Here is a 20,458-nt window from a genome sequence, read left to right on the forward strand (position 1 = left end):
CTCATTCCTCCTTTCCACCCTGAATTTCCTGTGTCCGTTCAACCAGCTCGTATCCCTTACTGCCTTCTCATCTCGCCTCCAGACAGGAGCTTTCCGTTTAATCTCGTGTCTCTACTTGAACTAAGAAGCACACTCTTCATGAGTATCATTTTATGTCTTACAGTCCAGACTATTCATTGTCTGAAGAGTTGGCTTTGGGAATGGTTTTCGTTCCGGGTTAACAGAGAGTCCAGGGGCCATGTCTTCTGGGATTCCTCCAATCTCAGTCAGACTATTAAGTGTCATCTTTTTACTAGAATTTGAGTTCTGCACCCCACTTTTCTCCTGCTCCGTCAGGGACTCTCTCTTATGTTCCCTGTCAGGGTTGTCATTGGTGGTAGCTGGGTACCATCTAGTTCTTCTGGTCTCAGGCTGATGGAGTCTCTGCTTTATGTGGTCCATTTTGTCTCTTGGGCTAACGTTTTCCTCATCTTTGGGGTTCTTCGTTCTCCAAAAAGAACTCTTTTTTAAAGATGCTTCTCATTAAAGCTTGACCATAAGAAGCCCTGGTTGCATTTGAGTGAAGGCAGGAGGGCAATAACACTTGAGCACCTACTGTCAGTCAAGCACTCTGCTAAGCCCTTTTTTTTGGTATATAACTTAATTCAGAAAAGCACCTTGCACATAGCAGATCAAAGCATGAACTCTGGAGCCAGACTGCCTAAGTTTTGCTCTGCTGTATTCTTACTGTGTGACATTGGGCAGTTTACTTAATCTCTTTGTGCCTTAGTTTCCTCATCTGTAAAATGGGGTTAATAAAAATGCCTACCTAAAAAGGCTGTAGTGAAAATTAAGGGAGTTAATATATGTAAAGTACTTGTGTGGGATGCTATTATTATTATTGAGGTTTGCCCATAGTCACATACCTAATAAGTTGCAAGTTTTGAATTTGATCCCAGTTTTTTTTTTCCAGTTCTTGATTCCCTCTAACCAGTTCTTCACATGGTAGCTAGGGTGACTTTTCTAGAATGGAAATATGATTGTCACTTTGCTTTTTAAAATCCTTACATGGCTTTCTGTCCCCTTAAGATCAAAATAAAAGTTCTTTATGTTTTGCTAGGTGCCCCATGGCCTGAGCTTGCCTCTCTTGCCTTAACTCACACTTCTCTCATCCCTTCTTCTACTTCCAGTTACACAGACTTTGTTTTCATCCCTTCCCACCTCAGGACCTTTGCATGTGCTCTCTAAAGCTTAGAATACTCTTCCCCTTTCACCTAACTCTGACATTTTCTTAGGCTTCATCTTGAATATCACTTCTTCAGGGAATCTCATTAAGTTAGGTCCTGCTGTTGTATATTTAAGAGAAGTAAAAGATGTATGACTTCTCTTTCATATCACTCATTCCTTACCATTGTAATTACTTATTATTGGTACTCTCTACTAGACTGTTTCTGTCTTCGGAGTCCTGATGGCACAGTGGTCAAAAGCTTGGCAGCTATCCAAAAGGTCAGCAATTTGAATCCACCAGCCACTCCTTGGAAACCCTGTGGGGCAGTTCTGCTCTGTCATATAGGGTCGCTATGAGTCAGAATCCATTCGATGGCAATGGATCGGGTTCCTATTTTCATCAGTGGTCTAATCATGGGGCCTTGCCTAGTACCTGGCACTAGTAGGCAATGGTTTAGGTTCTAACAGGCATAGGCATGATTCCTAGAACAACTGAATGTGCTCCTTTTTGCCATTTTACTAGCTCTTTGCTCCAAATTTCACGGAGCATAAAGAGATGTTTTTAGCAACTCACTTCTGCTTTGATTGAGGTTTTCAGACCATTATATTGTTAAGCAGTCTCACTGCCCAACTTTTAAGAGATAAAATGATTTTCTTTTCTTCTGATTTTTATTTCATCTTGATCCATTTTTCCTCTGGGAATCCAGGGTAGGAATGACAGCCTTGACCTTGAGATGGAATTGGGCAGGAAAGCTATGTACCGGCTTTTGTTCTGAGAATGGTTTGCCTTGCTGCTGCTGCAACTCACTCAGATGGAGAGGAGAGGAAGAGGCCTTTCTCATAGGTCCCTTAATTTGCTTGTACCCTGCCTGGGATATAGAAATCTTTCTTATGTGGGAGCAGCTTCCACACTTGAGAAGTGAGCTGATCAAGCCCTGTGCTCCATGGAGAGTAAAGGCATCACCCAGCATCACTCTCTGTGAAGCTAATCTTTCCCTTTTTTTTTAATCCAGTTATATTTTAAAAATTGAGGTATAATTTATATATAGTGAAATACACAGACTCTAAGTTTTCCAGCACCCTAGCAGTTTCCCGTATGCCTCTTCCCAGTCAATATTCCCCAAAGGTAGCACTATTTTGTCATGTTAGGTTGACTCTTGAAATTCAGTAATTTCACTTCTTCCTTTCTGTTTGACATCCAAGTAATATTTATTGCCAAAAATTTAGAAAGTACAGAAAAGTATAAAGATGCTGAAGAAAAATTACGTATACTGTTTCCACTCAAAGTCCTGTTCTACTTTGAAATGACCTGAGTTCCCAGTATTTCTATATAAACTTTGTCTGGTTTTTCTGTTGATTGTCTTTGAGGGCCTCTCGTGCTTTCTTGCCCTTGTAAGTATTGCTGCACTTTCTTGGAACGCCCTCCAGGCAAACATCTATACTCATTCTTTTTTTTTTTTCTTTTGTCCTTTAGGTGAAACTTTACAGAGCATATTAGTTTCTCGTTCAACAATTTATACACAAATTGTTTTGTGACATTAGTTGCAATCCCCATGATGTGTCAACACTTTCTCCTTCCCTACTCCAATTCCCCATTGCCATCCGTCCATTTTTCTTGTCCCTTCTTGCCTCCTTGTCATTCCTTTTGGGCAGGTGTACATGATTGTGTGTGTGTATGAATTTGAATTTTGTCCTACATTTTTCTCCTGCTCCATCTGAGACCCTCTATTGTGATCCCTGTCAGAGTGGTTGGTGGTGGTAGCCTAGCTGGTCACCATCTAGTTCTTCTGGGTTCAGGCTGGTGGAAGCTGTGGTACTTGTGGTCCGTTAGTCCTTTGGACTAATATTTTCCTTGTGTCTTTGGTTTTCTTCATTCTCCTTTGCTCTGGATGGGATGGGACCAGTAGATGTATCTTTGATGGCCGCTCACAAGCTTCTAACACCCCAGTCACTACTCACCAAAGTTGGATGTAGAGCATTTTCTTTATGAACTTTGTTATGCCAGTTCACCTAGATGCCCCTCCTCCACCCCACCATGGTCCCAGCCCTCAGCCTCGTAACTCAGTCCCGCAGGGTGTTTGGATGTGTCTATGAAGCTTTTTTGACTTTGCCTTGATAAAGTTGTGCTGACTTCCCCTGTATTGTGTACTGTCTTTCCCTTCACCAAAGTTAACACTTATCTACTATCTGGTTAATGATTTTCCTCCCCAACCCTCCCCTCCTTCAAAACCATCAAAGATTGTTTCTTTCTGTATGTAAACCTTTTCTTGAGTTTTTGTAATAGTGGTCTCATACAATATTTGTCCTTTTGTGACTTATTTCTACTCACCTGTGAAACCTTCCCTGGGCCCCCCTTCTCTCCCTCTTGTTCTTATAATATTCAGTACATATCTACTATTGTCCTTGTCTTACTGTGCTACAGATGTTTGTGTACTTACCTGTCTCTCTAATACACTCTTAGTGAGTTCCTTGAAAGCATAAACTGTGTATTGCCCACCAGAGTGCCTGGGACAGAATGAGCTCCCAGTAAATGTTTGTTAAACGAATGAATAAACATGTATGCTGGGCAAATTACTTGTGTAATCTCATTTAATCAATGCAACAACCCTATGAACCGTCCCTTTATAGGTGAAGAAACTGAGACTTACGAGAACTGAATTAATTTCCCAAGGTCAAATAGGTAATAAGTGGCAGAGCCAAATTTGAATCCAGAACTGGTCTTTTGTCTCTAACACATTTTTCATTCCACCAAACTGCCTTCCTTTTGTAGAGGTTCATCTGTAGAGGGCCATACCCCTTGCTATTAATTAATGAAACTTTGTGAGGCATGGGAGCCCTGGTAGTGCGGTAGTTAAGAGCTACTACATCTGCTAACCAAAAGGTTGGCAGCTCGAATCCACCAGCCACTCCTTGGAAATCCTATAGGGCAGTTCTACTCTGTCCTATAGGGTCGCTATAAATTGGAATCGACTCGATGGCAACAGGTTTGTTTTTTTTTTTTGTTTTTGTGAGGCATGAAAATTCAGGAATTCTACTGTATAAATTATTTTATTTATCTTTACTTCGATGAACTTTTTTGGATAAGATGAAGACAACACTAATACCATGTTTCTCTGTAGTCATTAGTGTTATCGCCACACCTGATCCTCACAGTAGTCTGTTTATATAGGCCCAGATTATAGTTCCATTTATACTGAGGCCCAGAGAGGAAGTGAGTTGCCTAAGGAAACACAGCTAGTAAGTGGCAGGGCCAAGACTTGACTCCAAGTCCAGTGTTCTTTTCACTACAGCCTGTGGATCTACTAAAGCTGATTATGTGGTTGAACGGACACAGGAAATACAGGGTGGAAAGGAGGAGTGTCTGTCACATTATAGGGAGACCAAGTAGGGCCACATAACAATGTGTGTATAAATTTTTGTATGAGAAACTAACTTGAACTGTAAACTTTCACTTAAAGCACAATTAAAGGGAAAAAAAAAAAGCGAATTATTGTAAGCATAGGCTCTATAACAGTGGATCTCAGCTGGGGGCTATTTTGCCCCACAGGGGACATTTGACAAGTTCTGGAGCCAATTTTGATTGTCACCACAGGGGGAGGAGTGCTACTGGCATCCAGTTGATAGAGGTCAGAGATGCTGCTAAAGATCCTATAGTGCATAGACCAGCTTCCAATAACAAAGAATTTTCTGGTCTAAAATGTCAGTGTTGAGAAACCCTGCTCTAGAACAATTGAGTTCCGTTCCTCATTTCTCCAGAAGAGATGAAATACCCAAGGTTAGCCTCCAAAGCATGCCTAATGATGAACCTAATTCTTTCAGAACTGGCTGTTCTTCAGTAGCCACAAACACTTAATGATTACCAAATTTTATTCAGATCATTGTATTAGGCATGATTGGGGATGCAAAAAGGCATTAGACACGTTCTCTCCTCAGGGTGTTTAGAAACTTCCGGAGGAGGTTTAAAGAGCTCTGTTTACTTTGCTCATGGTTGTAGATAAACTCACAGTTGGCTTAGCCTCCTCTGGATTCCAGGAGCTGCTGCATGCAGCAGTGGCTGTACCCAGCCAGGGGTCGCCCTGACTCAAGTGGCGTTAAGAGCTCTTGCTGCTGCTTGGTTAAGGGAACCGTCCCAATAACTGACTTTTCCTTCCCACAGTTACGCATTGCCCACGAAAACCATGGAGGTGTTGCGGCTGCAGGACCAAGGCAACAAAATGTTCCTGGACTCAGTCCTTACCACCCATGCGCGAGTGGTTCAGGTAGGCATTCTGGGAGAAGCTTCTCCTAGTTCTTCTCTCTGTTCATTTTTTCCCAATTATTTTGCCAAAATATACATAATATAAAATGTACTTTTTTAACCATTTTGAATGTGCTATTCTTTTTTTTTATTCAGTAGCATTAAGTATGTTCACTATGTTTTACAACCATCACTGTTATCTATTTCCAGATGTTTTCTGTCATCTCAAAGAGAAACTCTGTATCCATTAAACAATAAGTCCTCATTACTCCATTCCTCCAGCCCCTGGTAACCTCTCTTTTCCTTTCTGTCTCTGTGAATTTGCCTATTCTGGACATTTCACATAAATGGAATCATGCAATAATATGGTCTTTTGTATCTGATTTATTTCATTTAGTATAATGTTTTCAAGGTTCATCCATGTTGTAGCATGCATCAATACTTCATTCCTTTTTATTGCCAAATAATATTCCGTTGTAGGGACATCATCCCTTTTTGATCCATTCAAGAAACATCAGCAAGGTAATGAATATTAAGGCAGTAATACCTTAAATCCATGCCAATTTTTTCTAAAAATAATTACTTACAAACATTGATTCTTTAAATATTAGTAGGAATAAATTATTCCTAATAGTATTTTCCTGTAGGATAAAGTTTGACCCCTGTAGATTAGCATTCAAGTGTCTTCATAATTATCCCGCTCTTCCTCTTCACATCCCATTCACTCCAGCCATACACGGAGGTACTTTTAATTCCCCAAGTACTGTGTTATGCCTCCACATCTTCCTGAATGCTGTTTCCTCTGCCTCGAAAACCCTCCATACAGCTGTTGAATTCTTCCTGTTTACTCCTGGTTTTCTTCAAGACTCCACCTAGATGTTACCTCTTCAGGAAGCTTTCTTTGACCTCCCTTGATTGAGTCAGGTAGATATTTCTCTTATTGGTTTCTGCAGCTTTCTGCATGCCCTTCTGTCACACTTCTGATTAACCTCTGGATTCTCAGAACAGGATCTGACACCAATAGGTCCTGATCAGTGTGGGTAAACCTGAGTTGAATCAGAACATCAGCCTGGACCTGATAACCTCTTGATCCAGTTAGGACATCTCCTATAGGAAGAGATATTGGCAGTGACCATCTAAGCAAGCAGACGCCTCAGCAGATAGTGAGAGAAATCCTGTAGAAGCTGGGCTCAGAAACCAGCTCTGGATGTTGACCCTCCAACCTAAGCCTCTGCTGGACCTGGCATTTCAGTTCATGCCATCTCTGCCCAACCACCTGATTTTCAGGGCCCTCCCTTAGCAGCATCTCCTTTCCTTTCGCAGATCAGCGGTTTGAGTGCTACGTTTGCGGAGATTTTCTTGGAAATAGTTGGAAACAATCTTCCTGAAGGAGTCAAACTGTCAGTGAAGGAGGTAGGTATTAGTTTGGGAAGAGACCTCCCTTGTGGCCTACCTGTGTTCAAAATGTGGACTGAGCTGTGGGGGTGCTAAGAGCATCTGGACTGCCTGGCTTTAGGAACAACTGGGAGAAGTGGTTAATTTAGCCTAGACAGTAACCAGAAAAGGTCCACAGGGTCATTTTTTTGGCTCTTCTGAGGATCAGGGATGATGCTTTATGGACCACAGGAGCTGACCTCATCGTGAAGTTAGGGGTGAGCTCATGACAGCCCAGAATTCCCTCCTTTCAGGTAGTTGTATAGCAGAAAGAACATTGTTTAAGATTAATGTACAGTATTTTTTTTTTTTTTTTTTATAATAAATCAGAACCTGAAAACCAAACCCGTTGCCGTCAAGTCGATTCCGACTTATAGCGACCCTATAGGACAGAGTAGAACTGCCCCATAGACTTTCCAAGGAGTGCCTGGTGGATTCGAACTGCTGACCTTTTGGTTAGCAGCTGCAGCTCTTAACCACTACGCCACCAGGGTTTCCTAAACCAGAACAGAAATGTGAAAATATAGAGAGAAGATTCCTGGGCCTACAAGGCTTGACTGTATATAGCCTGACTGAATATATTCAGTATAGAATGTTAGAAGGAAGTCTGGTTGGGCACAGAAAACTTGAAAAACATTAGGATCCTTTGATTAAACACTGAGTATTCTGGTCCTGTTGCCTAGATGATCCTTATAATGACACAGATCTATCAGGTCATCTTAGACTGGTGTCATTTGCTTCATCCAGCTCCCCTTGTTCTGAGTTCATGCTTGCCAAGCCTCTTCTGCTTATTTTTTGGGTTTCACATAGATCTGTACACAGGGAGAGAATGTGCTGGTCATGCTGACTTCAGATATTCCTGTCCCTGTGACTCTTATCTCTATTGTAAATTGATAATTTGGCATTCTCTTTTTTCCTTAGTGCCTCTATTGTGATACTTAAAATTTTTGGGCATTAGTTCTTTCTGTGCCTGTCTTCTCTCATCAAACTATGAGTTTATTGAAGACAGGGAGGAAGCTGGATTTAACTTTGAATACTTGGCACCTAATGCAATGTCTGGTACATATTAGATACTAAAAAGTTAGTTGAATGTGAATCATTCTCTGCGGAACTGATGGGTTTTTGGTTGCTGTGTACATTTGGGTAACAAAAAGCTCTACAATGATTCCGACTTATTTTCTTCTTCCCAGCACACCGAAGAAGACTTCAAGGGAAGGTTCAAAGCTCGACCAGAACTGGAAGAACTGTTGGCCAGGATGAACTAGCTCCCTGTAGACCCTTTCATACCAGCACTGGTGATACTGAGTGCTAAGGAGAAGACCTTCCAGGGTGGTCAGAGTTAAGCAGGAGACCGCGGGTCTTAGATATCACAAGTACCTATTCTCACAGTTAGGGATGCACCTGCTCTGTGTGGTATGGCTCTGCTTGCCATTTGTCAACCACTTTCCTTTAAGCTAACCCCAGGTATCCTCCATCTAATAAAAATCTACTACAAAATCAGCCCACCCTGTGCGGTATCTTTAACTAAGGGATTCTGTTTTCTCTTTGCGTGGTGCTTTAGCATAAAAGCATTCTGTCCATCAGTATTTCCCCAATTGGAATGAATTTATCCTTTAAAGTAATCTGACATGGAGTCCTTTAATGAAGCAGAGGATCATAACATATGTAAGCACCCTATGGATAGAAGTCATAGGGAGGGACATTTTGGGTTTGTATATGAAAAAAAACTAGATAGAATTAGGGTCTGACCATAACCCTAAGTGTAAAAAGTGCTTTATGGGGTAGTGAATGACTTGCCATAAATATTCAGGCAGATGTTACGTAACTGCTAAATAGGGTTGCCAGGAATGAGTTTAAGGAGAGAACTGAAGGATCCTCTTGGTCAGGGGTCAGCAGACTACTGCCCATGAGCCAAATCTCACCTAGCCCATTTTGTAAATAACATAAAGGTTTTTTGGAACACAGCCATGCTCTTGTTTGCTTGTATATTGCCTATGGCTGCTTTTATGCATCAGAATCACCTGGAGGGCTTTTTAAAACAGTTTGCTGGGCTTCACCCTCTAGATTTTCTTATTTAGTAGGTCTGGAGTGAGATCCTAGAATTTGCATTTCTTACAAGTTTCCATGTTATGCAGATGCTCCCGGTCCAGGGTCGCCTCTTTGAGAACCAGTGGTCTAGGTGATCCCTCATGTTCTTCCTATTCTGAGCATTAAAACATTTTTGTGCGTAATAACTATCGTTTATTGAGCTAGACCCTGTGCTTGGTGCTATATTAGTGCTAATTCTCAGAATAGTCTTTCAGGATGTGTATGAGTGTGCATGTGAATGGGTGTCTCTGTGTAAAACTGTGTGTGTATGTGCACAAGAGTATCTGAGTGTGTGTATGTATATGAGTGTGAGTTTATCTTACATTTATTGACCCCTGTTGTGCTATGTGTTTTATATGAATTATCCTTGAGGATGGTGGTATTATCATCTCAGTTTTAGAGAGAGAGAAACTGAGGTTTGAAGAGATGAAGTGACTTCCTAGTGTCAAACAGCTAGTAAGTGGCAGACCTCTTTTCCCTGCCACCCCACTGCTCCTCTGGGGTACCCCCACAAAGAGGTCTGTGGGCACTCAGAGCATTCTCAGCATTGGATGTACTTTTCTGAAACCCAGCAGCTTCAGTCCTGAAGTTATTCTCATTTCTCTACCTTGATCTTCAAAGGCAACATGAGGAAACTCCAATTTCCTCCCAAGGTGCAGCACTAAGGGAGGGCTGTCAAGGTAGCAAGTGCCCTCGATTAGGGTCTGAGCATTCAAATTGAAGGACTTCCAACTGAACCCCACTGGGCGTGTAGGTAGAATTTTCCCTGTGAGGACTGATGTTTTGGTTGTAGAACTGCATATCCCTAGGTGTCTTTTAAAAAAAAAAAATAGGGAAGATAAAAGAGCAGCAGCTAATATGTGAATGTAAACCTTGGGAATGTATAGCAACATAGAAAGGCAAATAAACACATACATAGAAGCACATGTTAAAAAAAAAACCCATTGCCCTCAAGTCGATTCCAACTCATGGTGACCCTACAGGACAGAGTAGAATGGCCCCACAGAGTTTCCAAGGAGTGCCTGTTGGATTCAGACTGCCAACCTTTTGGTTAGCAGCCGTAGCACTTAACCACTATGCCACCACACATATAGACATATGTATATAAATATCTACATATATATACCTATATCTCTCTCCCTCTCTCCCGTATCACATGGACAATGGGCAATGTCACATGGACTCCATTTAGGAGGAAACAGCAGTCTTTAATAATTGCCCAGTTTAGGAAGTTATCAATATTGGAAGCAAGACTTAAGATTTCATAAATTCCCAAGATACTAGATAGTAGAGCTAAAGGACCTTAGGAGTCAGCCAGCCTGACCCTCTTTTGTAGTGAGTGCAGGCTAGGGGCCCAGAGAGATCAGTGCTTTGCCCAAGGTTACAGGGTGCATCATTGGCAGGAGCAGGACCAGATTTCTTGATTCCCAATCCACCCCTTTCCATTACATCACTGAGGGATGAGTCAGGTTTACCCCTTAAACCGGAGGCAGCTGGATTCTGTCACCCTGGAGCTCCTGTGTCACTGACCTAGTTGATTTATCCTCTCACCAGAGTCAAAGGGCTTTTGTTGCTCATGATGAGTCTGCCCTGAGACAAAGGAAATTGCTTTTAATGTCTTATCCCGGCAAGAGGGATGGGAGATATTCTCACTGCTGGAACCTTAAGGCTACAAAACAATTATGAACTCCTTTTGACTCTCTAGAATGAGCCCCAGAGGGAAAAGGACTTTCCTAGGATCACATGGCAGTGAAATCAAATGGAACACTAGTCTCCTGGCTCCAGGTTGAAAATACCTCCTTTTCCCTCACTGAGGCAGCCTATTATAAGAAAAACAGGCAGACAAACCTGGCTTATGCCTGGTTTCTATATTTGTTAGTTTTGAGGCCTCTGGAAAATTATTTTAACCTCACCGAACCTCAGTTTTCTGATCTGTAAAATGGGGGTAATCCTTTTTTAGGGGTTTGTGATGGTTAAGGTTGTGTGTCAACTTGACTGGGCCATAATTCTCAGTGGTTTGGCAGTTATGATGTAGTTTGGCAGCTATGTAACGATGTAATCACTTCCATAATGAGATCTGATATAATGTAAATCACCTCTATGATGAGATCTGATATAATGTAATCACTTCTAAGATAAGAATTGCTATGAGCAGCCAATCAGTTGAAAGGGAATTTCCTTGGAAGTGTGGCCTGCATTCAAATATGTAGACTTTCTGGGAAAGCTCTCTGGCTTTTGCTCACTCTGGATCCTCATCTGACATCTGGTTCTTAGGACTTAAGCTAGCAGCTTACCTGCCGATCTTGGGATTCATCAGCCTCCACAGCCTGCGAGCAAGTAACCTGGCATCTTACCTGCCAATCTTGGGATTCATTGGTCTCCGCAGCCTGTGAGCCAGAGGCCTGCTGTCTGACCTGCCTATCTTGGGTTCGCAGCCCCTGCAGCTACCTGAGTTAGGAGAAACCTCCAGCCAGACCCACAGACTTGAGATTTTCCAGCCTCTAGTACTGTGTGAGCCATTTCTTTGATATAAATCTCTCTCTCTCTTCTCCCTATTTGTATAAGCTTCACTGGTTTTACCTCTCTAGAGAACCCAGCCTAAGTCAGGGTTTAAGATGGAGATAAAATATATAACGGACTAGCAAGTGGTCAGTAAATGTTAGATCCCTTCCATTCTAAAGTTCTTCAGCATACTTTTTTAAAGTTTTTTTTTTTCATTTACATACAGCTTAATCAGTTTTGAAAATGCATTCATCCGTATGACCCACACATCTATCAAGATAAAGAACATTTTCATGACCCCAGAAACTTCGTTCATGTTCTTTCCAGACGCAACCATCAATCTCACTGCTATTACCATTGATTCGTTTTGCCTATTCTAGCACTACATATAAATGGAATACCATACAGTATGTACTCTTTTGAGTCTGACTTCATTCATTCAGTTTAATGTTTTTGAGATTTATCCATGTTGTTGCATGTATCAGTAGTCCATTCCTCCAGCATACATTTAGTTTTGAATGCCCCAGTTAGGGTTGAACTATGCCTAGTATTGCCATGAAAATATGAGGGATAGGCCAGGAGAAAAGACAGGGAAGGTCAATGGATTGGGAATCAGGGTAGCTGGATTCTAGTCTTGGCTCTGCCAATACATGACCTTTGGGATAATCTATTTTAGTTTTCATTTTACAGATGAGCTAACAGGCCTAGGGACTGGAAGAGACTTGTCCAAGGTCACCCAGTTAGCCAGCAGCAGAGCCAGGGTTAGCTCTAGGTCACTCAATTCCTGGCTCAGTGCATTTTTGAAATAGATTTTTATGAAGATCAATAACTTTCAAGAAGGACAAACTGCCTTGGTCAGATGTGTAGTTTTCCTAGTTAAGTCTGGCAGATTCATGTTTTTGTCCCTTTCCTCTGACTTAAGGATGTCTTGTTCCTCCACCATGAAAGCCTGGAAATGGCCAGCTGTGGATTCTAAAAGGGTATGTTATAACCCTGAAGAAAGAGATGGAATCTGGGTATTTCAGCAATGCTCAGAGACTCCTGGTCCCCCTTTCTAGGGTGTAAAGTGTACCTTAGGAAGGAAAGCTTTCTGAGTGTGCATTCAGCATGTCTGGAACTAAACTTGGAAAGGCACTGCAGACAGAGGCGGCCAATGTGTCTTGTGCTGTTTAATCTGAATTTGCTCTGTGTTGTTTTTGTCTTAAAAGACTGATTCCCCTGGAGAATCTAAAATGATTCAATTAACTCTTACAGTCCCCTAGAATAATTTTCATTCTCTGACATTTCAGATTTGGGGAATCAGTTTACCATTTAGATAGAATACGCAGGCTCTGAAAGGTACCCGGGTTCTGAAGAATGAAAACTCTTCAAAAGCTGTAGCTGTTAGCTGCTGTTGAGTAGGCCCCTCACTCGTGGCAACCTCATGCACCAGAAAGAAATGCTGCCCATTCCTACACCATCCCCATGATAAGTTGCGGGTCAAATCCTTATGATCCACAGGATTTTCACTGGCTGATTTCCAGAAGTAGATTGCCAGGCCTTTCTTCCCTTCAAAAGATAGCTGCTAGAGAAAGATAGCTGCAGAGAAGGAAAGAATCCCTCCCACTTCCTCTACCTGCTTTAAGTCCCTGACAGAGCTGAGCAGGGAGCTCCAGAGTCCTCTGCAGAGGGAGAGTGTAAGGTTTCAATCTGGGCTGGCTCCAGTTCCCTTTGTCTTAATTTCTAAAGTCAGCAGCCCAAGGACTCAGTCTGGCAGCTTTACCTGAGGGGGAAGTAGAAGGAGTATCTTCTTACTCATCTAGTAAAACACATTGCAGTGCACCTTTGTACTGAACACAAGGCAAAGTCCCCAGCCAAGGACTTTGCAGGGAAGAGCCAAATCATGAGGCTGCCTTAGGCCTAGCCAAGAGGGGCACCTAGCCAAGAGGGCTCTCCATTCATCCCTGGCACCAAGCCTATCTGCAGAGATGACCCAAAGCTGCCAGAGGTTAGGTGTAGATTGTATAGACAGGCATGGGCCACTTTAAACTCCAGCCCCATGGCTCTAGGCTGCAGAGCTGAAACAAACAAACAAAAATACTGATATAGATCATTGTGGGCAACTTGCACTTATTAATTTCCTTTTTGAAAAAGTAAAGCAATATTACATAGTAAATGTGCCTACTTACCGTTAAATGCAGTATTAGGCACTTGATGCCTGTGAAAGAACACTGGGCAGAGGAGCACACAGGGTTCGGAATGAGGTATACTTGGAGTGTGATTCCCATTTGACTCTTATTCCTCTAAAAAGAAGTGTTATGAGGATTAGATGAGATAAAGTAATGCAGGACAGTGACTGTCACACAATAATAGTGATGATGATGATGAACAGTTAACAGTCACTGAATGCTTATTATGTGCCATAAAAAAATTCTCAACAACCCTATGGGCAAGGCACTATAACTCGAACAGCTGACCTTTGGGTTAGCAGCCTGAGATGCTGAATAACTTGCCGAAAGACACATAGCTAGTAAGTGGTATGGCTGGGATTTTAAATCAGTGTATCAGAGGGATTGAGAGCAGATTCTGAACTAGACTGCCTGGGTTAAATGTTGAAAAAATATTAGTTGTAATAGTTCAATACATGGTAACAAATTTCATTAGCTGTGATTTAGAGATTATCCCCATTTACTTGAGGAAACAGGCTTAGGTGGCGTCAGAGGCCCCTTTGCCTAATGCAATGTGTCTCGTTACCTAGTTCTGCTGTAACAGAAGTACAAGTAGGTGTCTTTACGAACAGAAATTCATTTTCTCACAGTTCAGGAGGCTAGAAGTCTGAATTCAGGGTGTCACTCTAGGGTGACGTCCTTCCTTGTCTAATTTCAGCTTCTAGTAGCTGCCAGCAAATCTTGGTGTTCTGGGCTTGTAGATGCATCTGTCTCCATCGCCTGATTTCCTCTTCCTTGTGTGTCTGTGTTTACTCTGCCATTTCTGTAACTCAGAAGTGATTTAGGTTTAGAAGGTCGGCATTCCCTGGAATCCCTATGGGGCAGCTCTACTCTGTCCTGTAGGATTGTTATGAATCTGAATCAACTCAACAGCAACAGTTTTTGACCTAAGTGATATAACAAAGAAAACCCTATTTCCAGAAAGGATCATATCCACAGGTATAGGGGCCAGGACTTCAATACATAGTTTTTGGAGGGGCCACAATTCAATCCATAACAAAGGGCATTCCTTCACGCACCTAGGGTTAGCTTGCTTGAATCCTCCGAAACTGGCTCCCTCCATTTAACTGCTGTGGAAGCCATTCTTCCTGCTAAGGGTGTCCTTCCATCCTTCCTCTTTGCTAGTACCCCACCCCATGACTTATTATTTCTACTTTATTTACACAAAATAACACATCGATACATTCCTGTTGGAAAAAAAATTAACATATAATCAAATGTCCACATTGATAGAAATTTACATTGTAATAATTTATTCACCATCATAAACAATGCTGCAATGAACTCCAACCCCATAGCTCTGGGCTGCAGAGCTGAGAGACTAAAGAAAAACATATCACTGTGGGCAACTTGCACTCATTAATTTCCTTTTTGAAATTGGACATATATCTTATAAAAATATATTTAAGATTTCTGAAAGAGGAATTACTGTTTAAATATCAAAAATGTATAGATCCCACCAATGCCGCTCTCTAAAAGCTGTTAATTTATGATCCTTCGATAGTGTGTGTGCCTGTTTCATCCCATACCTACCAATTCTCCACCAAAAAGCCATTGCTATTGGGTCGATTCTGACTCATAGTGACCCTACAGAACAGAGTAGAACTGCTTCATATGGTTTCCTAGGCTATAACCTTTATGGGGAGCTCTGGTGGCACAGTGGTTAAGAACTTGGCTGCCAACTCAAAGGTCAGCAGTTCAAGTCCACCAGCTGTTTCTTGGAAACCCTATGGGGCAGCTCTACTTTGTCCTATAGGGTTGCTGTGAGTTGGAATTGACTCAAAGGCAACAGGTTTAATCTTTATAGAAGCAGATTGCCACATCCTTCTCCCATGGAGTGAACCACTGACCTTTCGGTTAGCAGCTGAGTGCTTAACCACTGTACCATCAACAGCTCCTCCACCAATACTGGTCATTATAAATACTTTTAATTTTTGTCAATAGTTGTTAGCTGCCAAGTTGATTCAGATTCAGTCATGGCAACCCATGTGTGTCACAGTAGAACTGTGCTTTATAAAGTTTTCAAGGCTGTGAATTTTTGGATGTAGATCATCAGGCCTGTCTTCTGAAGAGCCTCTGGGTGGGTTCTAACTGCCAACACTTTGGCTAGTAGTCAAGGGCTTAACCATTTGCACTGCCCACGGTACAATCAGCTAATAATTCTTTGTTTTTAAAATCTGCATCTCTCTGAATATCAGTGAGTGGAACACATTTTCCTATATTTTGGGGCATATTTAACTTTGTTCACTTTTCTATTGGGCTGTTTGCTTTTTCTTACTGATTTCTAGGTACTTTCTATTTACTTTGGATGGTAATCTTGTATTATATGTTACAAATAGGTAATGTCTACTTCATCTCTAAAAGTTCAACTCAACTAACTCCTTTTCTTCTGAGACCCTTGCTGACTGCTTCTGTCACTCTGCTTGCTCCCTGTGATGACCCAGAGCACTGAACACATGACCACACGAACATGCATCTTTTCATATGCGTGTGTGTATACACAAACACACACACACACACCTGGTCATCCTATATCCTATTAAACTGTTGAAACAGAATTTTATGGTTTTTTAAACTGCCTCTCCTCATATCTTCTGTCTTTGCCTTTTCCCCAAATACTAATACAAGGGCTCAAAGATTTAAAGCCTACCATACTTCATTATTTCTAGTCGACAGCACTGGGTTTATACTTCATTTGGAGCCCTGGTGGCATAGCAGCTTAAGAGCCTGGCTGCTAACCAAAAAATTGGTAGTTCCAATCCACCAGCCATTCCTTGGAAACTCTACGGGGCAGTTCTACTCTATCCTATAGGGTTGCTATGAGTTGGAATCGACTTGACGGCATCAGGTTTTTTTTTATACTTCATTTGGACTTCTAATACTCAAGAAATGTTTATTATTGTTGATAATGTGAGCATACGGCCCCCTCTGCAGTCCAGCTTCTATGGCAGTGGTCACAGCACCCACCCCCCATGCCGTACAGGGCTAGGCAGGAAGTAAGAGAATGTACAGTAACCCCGTGAAAGAAAAATGAAAAGAGATGGCAATTGTTATGAGTTGGTGAAAACAACCCCCTAAAAGGAGGCCTTATAATTCAGCTTCAGCAAATTATTATGAAGTGGGAATACAAACTCTAGGTTCACAGATTTTCCATTCTGTAAATCGCTGAAAATCTGTATTTTAATGTTAAATAAAATTTTTAAATGTTAGGCCAACGTTGTATCTGTTGGGTTTAGAGTGCACTGAAGTCAGAGTCTGGATCGGGTTAATTTAACTGAGTATGGCAGATACCAGTCACTCAGTGTTTGTTGAATAAAAAGTTTCCCCATTTGCTTTCTTCCTCTCATTACAGTGAAACATCCAGAACAACAGATGAAAGATAAAGGCACTTGTATCACTGCCATGAATTCGCTGTTCCAGAGTTGTTTTATTTCTCCTTCTCTTAAACTAGATTCTAAACATGAAAGGCAAAGATCATGTTATTCATCACATCAGTTTCCAACACAATGCCTGGCATATGGGAAGGTCTCAGAAATACCTGCTGTTATTGAACAAATGACTGAATAAATGAAGACCTGATCAAGCAACCAATTTAACTTTAGATTGTGAATTTTACTTTTAAAATTAAAATGTTCACGTTATCAGTTTAGTACTTGGCGCACTGACCCAAGATGTGGGGTAGGGGGTATCCTTAACCCAACTTCTTGTTTTACATGACGAAATAGGTGGAATAATATAGGTGAGGCTGTGTGGAATCTGACCATGAAAACACGACAGCTCTTTATGGCAGTCATGTCCATACCCATGGTTGTCTGACTCTCAACCCAATCCCAAAGACTAAGCCCAAATTTTACGCCTTCTGGTCCGCACTTCTACTGTTTAGGATTTCTTCCTCCCATGATCTCTCTGGGTGTGGGTTTCTGCAGGGCCGTTGGTTTCTGCAGGGCTGTCCTCTGGGAATAGGTGGGTTGGGGTCTCAGCGGTGGGCACTGGCTTGCTCTTTCTTCCTCTGCAGCTCCTCCCGCCGCCTTGCCTGCTGTTCACTCATGCAGTTCTTGAAGGCCTGCACCTGTGGCTGGCATTGCCGCCAATCCTGGTGCTGGGCCATGCACTCCTGCACAGCATAGTGAGAGGCAGCACAGCCAGAGCGGGAGATCAGCTGGTCCAGCGGGTCTTCTTCCTCATCCTCCTCCTTCACCTGTCGGGCCCAAGTATGGCCTTGAGGGACTCTGGTTGACATCTTGGGGAGTCTCTAGAGCATCAAGACAGGCATGGTTAGACCAAACCCAAAACCGTATTCTTTTTTTGTGGTAATATATGATGTTCCTCTATTATAAACAGCACTGACCAAATGGCACTATTACAACCTGTTTATGTATCTGTCTTCCCCAGGAGACTGTAACTTCTTTGAGGACAGATACTGGGCCTGATTTGCCTTGGTATCCCCAGCACTGCCCAGCACTAGGCCTGGCAGAGAGCAGGCCTGCAAAATGGTTTGAACTGAACTGAATGAAATAAAGTGTCCGAGAAGGCTTAACACAGCAAATGGCACTACGTAAACTCAATGGATTCTGCTAATAAAATTTGAGTTAGATAAAATGTCACCTTTTTGGAGACACCATCTCTGATCCACCCCAAAAGAAAATATCTTTTTTTCTCCTATAGGCCTTATTCTTTGCCTAGAGAAAAGAGTTTAGCACTTGAGAGAGTACCCAAATGTGGGTAGAGTCTGACACATGGGAGGAATGGAGAGAGTTCAGTATGCCTGTACCATAGAACAGGCGGGGGCTAGGGTGAAAAATGCATCTGTGAGAGTACTTTGTCAACTATACAAAAATCTGAGGTGTATTTGCCCAGACTGTCTTCCCAAGACCATTTACTTCAGTGCATGCAGCAGAAGGTAGCATACAGCACACAGAAGGAACTTAAAGTTTTGAAGAGAGATGACCTCAGCCTTGGCACAAATTTCACACGAAGGGCTGGCTATAGAAAAGCTAAAACAACTGCTTGATGCCTTTCCTGTGTGTCTCATTCATTCATCAAATGATCATTGAGTACCAATCATGGACCAGGTACTACGCTAGAGCTGAGGATACAGGAGTGACCAAGACAGAGGCAGTCCCCTGCCTTCTTGGAGTTTATAATCTAGGTAAGTAACCAGGCAGTTTACCATACAATGTGTCTTAGACACCTAAGACTGGGAACACAGAGGAGGGGTACCTAATCCATACAAGGGTAGGAATAGGCAGGAAAGACTTCCTGAAGGAAGTGATTTCTATGCTGAGGCTTAAAGGATAATGGAGTTAGCCAGACATGGGGAGGAAAAATATTCCCAGCCAAAGAAAGAGCAAGTCCAGGCTGGAGATTGGAGGCAGAGTTTAACACATGAGAAGACTGAAAGTTCAGTATTACTTCAGCATAGAGTACTGAGGAGACCAAGGCAACAAATGAAACTCAAGAGATGAAAAAGTGTGAGCATGACAAGACCATGATCATGTTAAGGAGTTCGACTTTTACCCTGAGGGGCAAAGAGGAAGTCATGAGAGGGATTTAAGCACTGTATGGCCATACACAAAATTCTTTTGCTTTGGAAGGTAGTATAACCTAAGTGGATGGGGGGAAATGGGCACTGAAAACAGACTTAGGATGGAAATTTAGCTTGTTACTGACTCATTGGGTGACCTTGGGCAAGTCGCTTAATAATCTCTCTTGAAAAAGATAATATCTACCTCATGGGATTGTTGAAGTTAAACGAGAGAATGCATTTAAGGAGCCTGGCACTTTCGAAGAGTTCTATAAATGACAATTCCTATTACTGTTCATGTTTCTTCTTCCTAAATAGATTGTGAGCTCTTTAAAAGCAAGAGGTAAACTCTTACAGAAAGCATGGTAGAAAAGAAAGTATGCTGGGCCCCAAGCCTACAGATCTGAGTTCTAATCCTGATGTTATGCCTTACTATGCAAGCTTTTTAGTTTCTTCATTAATAATATTTAACTCACAGAATTAAAATGAGCATTAGTATGATAATGGGGGCAATGGTGGTTCAGTGGTAGAATTCTCCCCTTCCATGTGGGAGACCCGGTTGACTCCCAGCCAAGGAACCTCGAGTGCAACCACCATTCATATGTCAGTGGAGGCTTGCATGTTGCTATGATGTGAAACAAGTTTCAGGAGCGCTCCCAGACTACGAGGAACTAGGAAGAAAGGCCTAGCGATCTATAGCCAAATATCAGCCAGTGAAAACCTTATGATCACAAATGTCCGATTCTAGGGTCACCATGAGTCAGGTCAACTCCATGGCAGCTAAGGACAACTACAGCAATATGATAATGAGTGAAACGTGGATGGGTTACAATTTGCAATTTGTAATTACTACTGGGCTCTTCCGCCATTACATCATCCACTACATCCCAGCTTCGGTGTTCCTAGATGAGACTAAAATGAGATCGGGCAGGTGGTCGGCAACTTGATCGTGGAGTCCGGCCTGGAGGAGAAATGCATGGGAGGAAATTGGAAAACGCTTAAGTCCGGGTGGCCAGGTGACCTGAGCCTCCTCGCCAACTTTAAACAGAGGATGCATGCGCATGCGCGACAGCCGACTCCCCGGGGACCCCCACCACGCCTACCCACGCAAGGAGGCCGCACGCGGCGCTCACCAGACCAGCGGCAGAAGAGAACCCGAACGGGCCCTCCTGCGCAATGGCGTCAGTTTCGCAGCAGCGGCTCTAATGGCAGCTGGCGATCTTCAGTCTCCTACAGGAACCCGTCCCCGATATCGGGAGC

General features: G+C 42.4%; 2 protein-coding genes across 7 annotated transcripts in view; one reads left to right on the top strand and one right to left on the bottom strand.

Annotated features, from left to right (window-relative positions):
- The window catches only part of MRPL48 (mitochondrial ribosomal protein L48), a 100,150-nt gene extending 91,773 nt beyond the window's left edge, over window positions 1–8,377 (top strand). The window contains exons 9-11 of the mRNA XM_064289512.1: window positions 5,363–5,465; window positions 6,767–6,856; window positions 8,068–8,377. Of these exons, the coding sequence (XP_064145582.1) occupies window positions 5,363–5,465; window positions 6,767–6,856; window positions 8,068–8,142 (268 nt within the window). The 3' untranslated portion in view covers window positions 8,143–8,377. The remainder of the gene's footprint in view (window positions 1–5,362; window positions 5,466–6,766; window positions 6,857–8,067) is intronic.
- Window positions 8,378–12,549: 4,172 nt separating this feature from the next.
- On the bottom strand, window positions 12,550–20,458 carry LOC100661201 (cytochrome c oxidase assembly factor 4 homolog, mitochondrial). 6 transcript variants are annotated; one of them, XM_064288684.1, is made up of 3 exons: window positions 20,332–20,449; window positions 20,071–20,159; window positions 12,550–17,926 (listed from the first exon to the last, which is right to left on the bottom strand). In XM_064288684.1, exon 3 carries the CDS (start codon window positions 17,912–17,914, stop codon window positions 17,651–17,653), a length of 264 nt encoding a protein of 87 aa, XP_064144754.1. In that variant the 5' UTR covers window positions 17,915–17,926; window positions 20,071–20,159; window positions 20,332–20,449; the 3' UTR covers window positions 12,550–17,650. The 6 variants fall into 6 exon arrangements, with proteins under 6 accessions (XP_064144754.1, XP_010597894.1, XP_010597893.1 ...); XM_010599592.3 differs by having other exon boundaries at window positions 20,029–20,159; XM_010599591.3 differs by having other exon boundaries at window positions 20,029–20,159; window positions 20,302–20,446.

Source organism: Loxodonta africana, chromosome 7 (assembly GCF_030014295.1).
Source record: "Loxodonta africana isolate mLoxAfr1 chromosome 7, mLoxAfr1.hap2, whole genome shotgun sequence".
Lineage (NCBI taxonomy): Eukaryota > Metazoa > Chordata > Mammalia > Proboscidea > Elephantidae > Loxodonta > Loxodonta africana.

What these genes read in the sequence shown, in the direction of transcription:
- LOC100661201 (XM_010599592.3), bottom strand. Translation starts at nt 20,067, where the DNA reads ATGGCGGAAGAGCCCAGTAGTAATTACAAATTGCAAATT. An exon ending in GTAATTACAAATTGCAAATT is followed by an intron (nt 17,927 to 20,028) that starts GTAACCCATCCA and finishes TTGATGCTCTAG; the next exon opens with AGACTCCCCAAGATGTCAAC.